The sequence below is a fragment of the Galeopterus variegatus genome, unplaced genomic scaffold (genome assembly GCF_000696425.1).
Source record: "Galeopterus variegatus unplaced genomic scaffold, G_variegatus-3.0.2 Scaffold2094, whole genome shotgun sequence".
Lineage (NCBI taxonomy): Eukaryota > Metazoa > Chordata > Mammalia > Dermoptera > Cynocephalidae > Galeopterus > Galeopterus variegatus.
Genome location: NW_007728205.1, coordinates 257,797 through 263,240, shown reverse-complemented (window position 1 = coordinate 263,240; position 5,444 = coordinate 257,797). Strand labels below are relative to the sequence as shown.

General features: G+C 50.5%; 1 protein-coding gene across 1 annotated transcript in view; it reads right to left on the bottom strand.

The window, feature by feature from the left end:
• PRDM15 (PR domain containing 15) overlaps positions 1–5,444 on the bottom strand; it is a 55,291-nt gene that overhangs the window by 14,123 nt on the left and 35,724 nt on the right. Inside the window, exons 18-19 of the mRNA XM_008580435.1 lie at positions 5,175–5,294; positions 278–409 (exon numbers count right to left, since the gene is read on the bottom strand). Of these exons, the coding sequence (XP_008578657.1) occupies positions 278–409; positions 5,175–5,294 (252 nt within the window). The remainder of the gene's footprint in view (positions 1–277; positions 410–5,174; positions 5,295–5,444) is intronic.

Sequence of the window (5,444 nt, the reverse complement as noted above, 5' to 3'; positions counted from 1 at the left end):
CACCTCGCTCAGCCAGTGAGCAGGAACTGGTCTGTATGTGGGATCCGAACCCTCGGCGGGAGGGCCGCCGCGCTCCCAAGCGGCGCACTGTAGCAGTGCGCCACCGGGCCGGCCCAGCAGGGGGGTGTTCTGAGGAGTGTAGCCACTGGCCATGACACCAGGAGGCTCACTCAGAAGCCTGGGGCTCATGGGGACTGAGGATGGGGAGGAGCCTGGCGGCAGCTCCCCAACAGGGCTGGTTCGCTGGAGGCCACGCGGCTGCACCCGTGGAACTCACCTGTGTGCCGCTTGTAGTGCTTGAGCATGTTGACCTTCTGTGCGAACTTGCGGTGGCACTCCTTGCACTCGTACTCCTTGATGCCTTTGTGCAGTTTCATGTGGTGGCGCAGTGCGTGCTTGGTCTTCATGCCTGCCGGGGACAGGGCAGGTCAGAGCTGCCCCGGGACCCAGGGAAGGCGCAGGCAGCAGCCGGTGAGGAACGGGAGAGGGAAGGGCTGGGCTGTGGGGGCTCGACCCTGAGGCTCCCGCTCCACCAGCAGCGAGCCCCGGGAAGTCACTGCCCGGAGGCCACTGGAGATTGACTGCAGCACCTGGACGTGCTCAAGCCGGCCAGAGCCTGGCCCAGCGTCCAGCAGCGCGTGAACAACAGTGGGAGCTGTGGGTAAACATCCACGTTTTACCACTGTGACCCGAGAGGATAATCTGGTAAGCAGCATACAAGGATGATTAAGGTTTCCTTTTGATCTTGACCACACAAGTGTTAGTTAAGATTAGGATATGAGGTGGTTTACACAGTGACTTTCAATCTACTTTTAATTTAATTCAATGAAGCCAATCTCAGGAGTTGAAATAAGCCACATGCTTACTAACTCAGGCCAGTGAGGAGAGGACGACCCTGGTGTGGGGCTGCATGAGAGGGTGAAGGGTCTTGAACAGCCCAGGACATCTGCTGGGTGAGCTGGCTGCTCAGGAAGGCCATGGGGCTGCAGGAGGCCGTGAGCAGCGGGCACTCTCGCAGTGCAGCACAACCCTCTGGGGGCTTGCATGCACTAGGGCAGACTGTGTCTGGTTCTGCTGACCACACACGGCCACAGCCCAGGGACAGGGGATGGGCCACTGCTACCTCATCACCACCCCAAGGAAATGAACCTGCAGCTGTGCCTGCCCAGGGCAGGCAGGCAGACCATTGCTATCACCCTCAGCACTCAGAGGAGGAGAGCTATGGAGCCTGGAAACAGTTCTGTCTTAAGCTGGTAACAGTTCCCTTTAATCCCAGTCACTCACTAGGCTAGCCAGAAAACCCCTCTGTCTCAGCGGACAGAGAGGTGAACTTCAGCCAGCTCCTGCCAGAATTCTGAACCCTGGGGGCAGATGACCTTGCCGGCTATGAGGATGCTGTGCCATGCCAAGCCAGTAGGGGGAGCAGGAGTTCCTGCAATGAGGCCCTGGTGATGGGGGTAATGGGCTCCTATGCTGTTGAATGGGGTGGGTACATGCGGGCCTGCTATCAACTATGGAAGAGCAGTTTTACCTTAAATTATTTAATTTTTTTAATTAAAAAAAGTTACACACACATATAGTCACAAAAACTACAGGTGAGGAGAGGTTAGACCAAGGTTGGTGGTCCAGCAACCTGCCCTTCCAGGTGAGCCGCTGGTGCCTGGGCACACACTGGGCCTAGTCTCTGGCCACGCCTCCTGAGCAGCGTCATGTCTCCCAGAACTTCCCCTAGCCAGCCTGTCGGTGCCACCGTGTGACGTCATCCTCAACTGCTTCCATCCTTTCTGCAAAGGACATGGGGCCTGGCCAGTGCAAACCCCACTCCACGTAGTTTTCAACAGCTAAATACTGTTCCTGGTGTTCACCTGTCCATTCAACAAACACCTGCGCTTGCACTATGTACCAGGTACCAGGGACTGAGTGGTGAGCCCAACAAAGTCCCTGGCCTCTCAGGGCTTCCATTTTAGATGTGGGAGGGACAACAGCAAATGCAGAATGTCACGTGAGAAGAGATAAAGAGAAGCAGGACAAAGCAGACATGGCCAGGGAGGTGATGGCAATGGGTGAGGGGCAACGGGGGTGGACAAGGACGCTGGTTCCTCCGATGGGGTGTCAGGGGATCCCCAGGGATGAGGCATCTGAAAGAGTGACTCAGAACAAGTGTAGGAGGAGCCAAGAGCTACTTGGGGACAGCATTCTTGGCGAGGGGAACAGCCGATGGGGTGTCAGGGGATCCCCAGGGATGAGGCATCTGAAAGAGTGACTTAGAACAAGTGTAGGAGGAGCCAAGAGCTACTTGGGGACAGCATTCTTGGCGAGGGGAACAGCAGGTGCGGATGTCCTGAGGCCAAGACACAAGTCCCCTTGGTGTTCAAGTTGTTCTCTACACACACAAGCTGCAGGGGACACTCTCTGCATGTCTTTATGTGGTAAACAATGCTTTATAGTGCAAACAGGATAAATTTCTAGCTCCATTCAGCCTGACTGCCCACCCTAACCACACCAGTTTACACTCCTGACCAAAATCTGAGATTGCACCTGCCTCCTCCCCCTTCCCAGCATTAGGTGCTACCCCAGGCAGTGACGGGCACAGCCAGCACCTTGGCTCTGACCTTTTGACAGTCTGACCTTCCTCCGACTAAAGGAAGCTGGTCCTTACTCACATGCCCCTAACCACCATCTTTTTCTCTTATGCATCCAGAATGAGCTAAATTACCAAAACCCAGAAAACACAGAAGGAAAGGGACAACAAAGGTCACCCCACATCCTAACCTCCCATCACAGCTGGCGTTCTGGTCTTCCAACACTGATGTCTTCCTTCCCATTAAAAAAAAATCTGTGAACAGTTTTAAACACAACTGCCACATGGTGGAAATTTTAAAGTTCTCTCTATTGGGATTATGATCCAGTCTGCATCACATTCACAAATTACTTTGAGGAAAGTTGATAATCTATAAATACTTAAAATTTCCAAACCCAGAATGGGCATGCCCTTTTAAAAATCTCTATACACCTGGTTTTTCTTCTTACAGGCCACACGGATGTCTCATGAATTATTCCTGAGTATTTCGTGGAACATGCTGTGATCCTGAACACAGTACTTTCCTGTGTACACACAGGAAACCTACTGGCAGGGTCCTGGCCCCCCTTCTGTCGGGTGATGGCTTTCATTACTTTTAATGGCCTCCTACTTAGACCTGGGAATTAACTAAACCCATGGTCAGGTCAGGAATTTCTAGGAAAATATGTAAAGTAATATTCAAGAAGGTTTCCTGTAACATCATTTATAATAATAAATGAATGCAAAAAATCCTTAATATATACTCATAAATATAGTGCTTGGTTATATGAATCCACATGATGGGATCCTATCAAGGTTTTGAAAAAAAAGAATAGGCAATATTTACCTGTTCTGATATGGAAAGATCTCCAGGTCATATGTTTAAGTAAAGAAAAAGCAAGGTACGGAGAGAACCAACAAGCATGAGCATCTGCTAATCTGTGCCAATGACTGTACGTGAGAGCAAAATAGCCAACACCAAATCCGTGTTATGTGAAATAAGTACGGCAATAAATATGGTCAATATGGCAATCATGTGAAATAAATATGGTAATCAAAGTGTTACTCCCAGCATTTAAACTATTCAGAATTCACAGAAGAAACCATGAAACTTCAAGTACACAACACATCCCAAATACTAGACTGCATGTGGCATCACGCATGTGGCTCTGACCTCACACCCTTCCCTCCCTGCCCTCCTGGGGGAAACGGCCCCACATGACTGTCTCCTCCCCCTCCTGTCTCTACGCTGCTCTACGCAGGACCCCTCCAGCCAGGTCCACTTCACTTTTTAAACAATCTTATTTTGGGGGGAGCCTGGAGAGGAAGGGGAGCCAGTGGCAGCAAGTGGGAAAAGGGGTTGGGAAGAGCTGGGGTGGAGGCTGCACTGGGGAGCAAGGGTCTGCCCCTCACTAAGAAATGCCCAGAAACTGCTGGAAATGTTGGCGACAGCTGTTTTTGGAGGGTAACTGAGGCCTGAGGTGAGAATAACTTGTCTCGCACACCCACTTGTATTGTTTTTAGAAAACCCTTTTTTTTTTTTTTCTGCTGTCCTTGCACAGTCATTCTGGGGGACACAGGGGGCCTACCACCTGTGCTGTCCTCTGCAGGGAGGGACTGAGGGCTGGGGGTGGAGGAAAAGGAGACGGTTCATTTTCTGCTCTTCTCTGCAGTGAATCTTTTGAACCTTTTACACGTACTATTGTTTCATAGGTGCTAACAGGGGTTATCTGGTGAGTAGAGCAGAATCACGGGCATTCGTGTTGTCTTTGCACTTTTCTGTTTAATTTTTTAAAAACCAAATAAAATAAAACCATTTATGGAATATTAAATTTTAAAAAGATCCTAATGGCAAAGCAGACAAACTTGATCAGTCAGATGAGCCTGGGGGGTCTGCTGTCATTGCAACAGGGTGGGCTGGGGGCGTCTGAGACAGCAGAGAAAGACTCCTGCCCCAAGCTCTCCAGGTAGTTGGGTTGTTTTAAAACAGAAATGGGTTAAAATTTTAACAGGTACTGAGATTATCTCTTTTTTCTTATTTAGCTTACTGATGTAAGATATTTTAGTAGGTTTATTACTAATTAACTAATTTTATGTTATTAACAATAAAGATTCCTTGGCCATGTTGAATGAATCTCTTAAAATGCAGCTGGTTCTAGTCAATAGCAGTTAATTTGCTAAGGATTTTGCACCTGCTGTTGAACAATATGGTGGTTCTTAGGATCATTCTACACTTTAAACAACTATATGGTGCGTTACTTTCCTACTTTTAAATGATTCATTTGTATCTTTAAATCTATCACATCTTTCTGCCTTTTGGGCTACTTTATTTTCCTTCTAGATTCCTGACTTAAATAGTTTCCAAGCAGATGACTGGCGTCTGGGGGCCTCCCTGGGACTCAACCCTGGCACACCTTCTGCTCTGCCATGTGCCAGTTCTCTTTGGCCTTTAAAGAGCGAGTGGCGTCAATGCCCGAGCTGCCTGGCACGTGTGCACCTACCTTTCCCGCACTCGGCGCACAGGTACTCGCGGATGTTGTCGTGCACGCGCATGTGCTCCTTGAGCATGTCCTTCCTTGTCAATGCCCGAGCTGCCTGGCACGTGTGCACCTACCTTTCCCGCACTCAGCGCACAGGTACTCGCGGATGTTGTCGTGCACGCGCATGTGCTCCTTGAGCATGTCCTTCCTGGCAAAGGACTTCCCACACTGCTCGCAGGCGTGGCTCTTCACCCCTGCAAGCAAGCATAGCCACACCACCACAGCGCTGAAACATTCCAACCTGTGGCCGCACCTCCCCTGCAGCTAGAAGCACAGTGACAATGTGGAGGGGGGGGTGACGGGGCAGGGAGGGGCCCTACTGCCAGAGGGAGGGGCGACAGGAC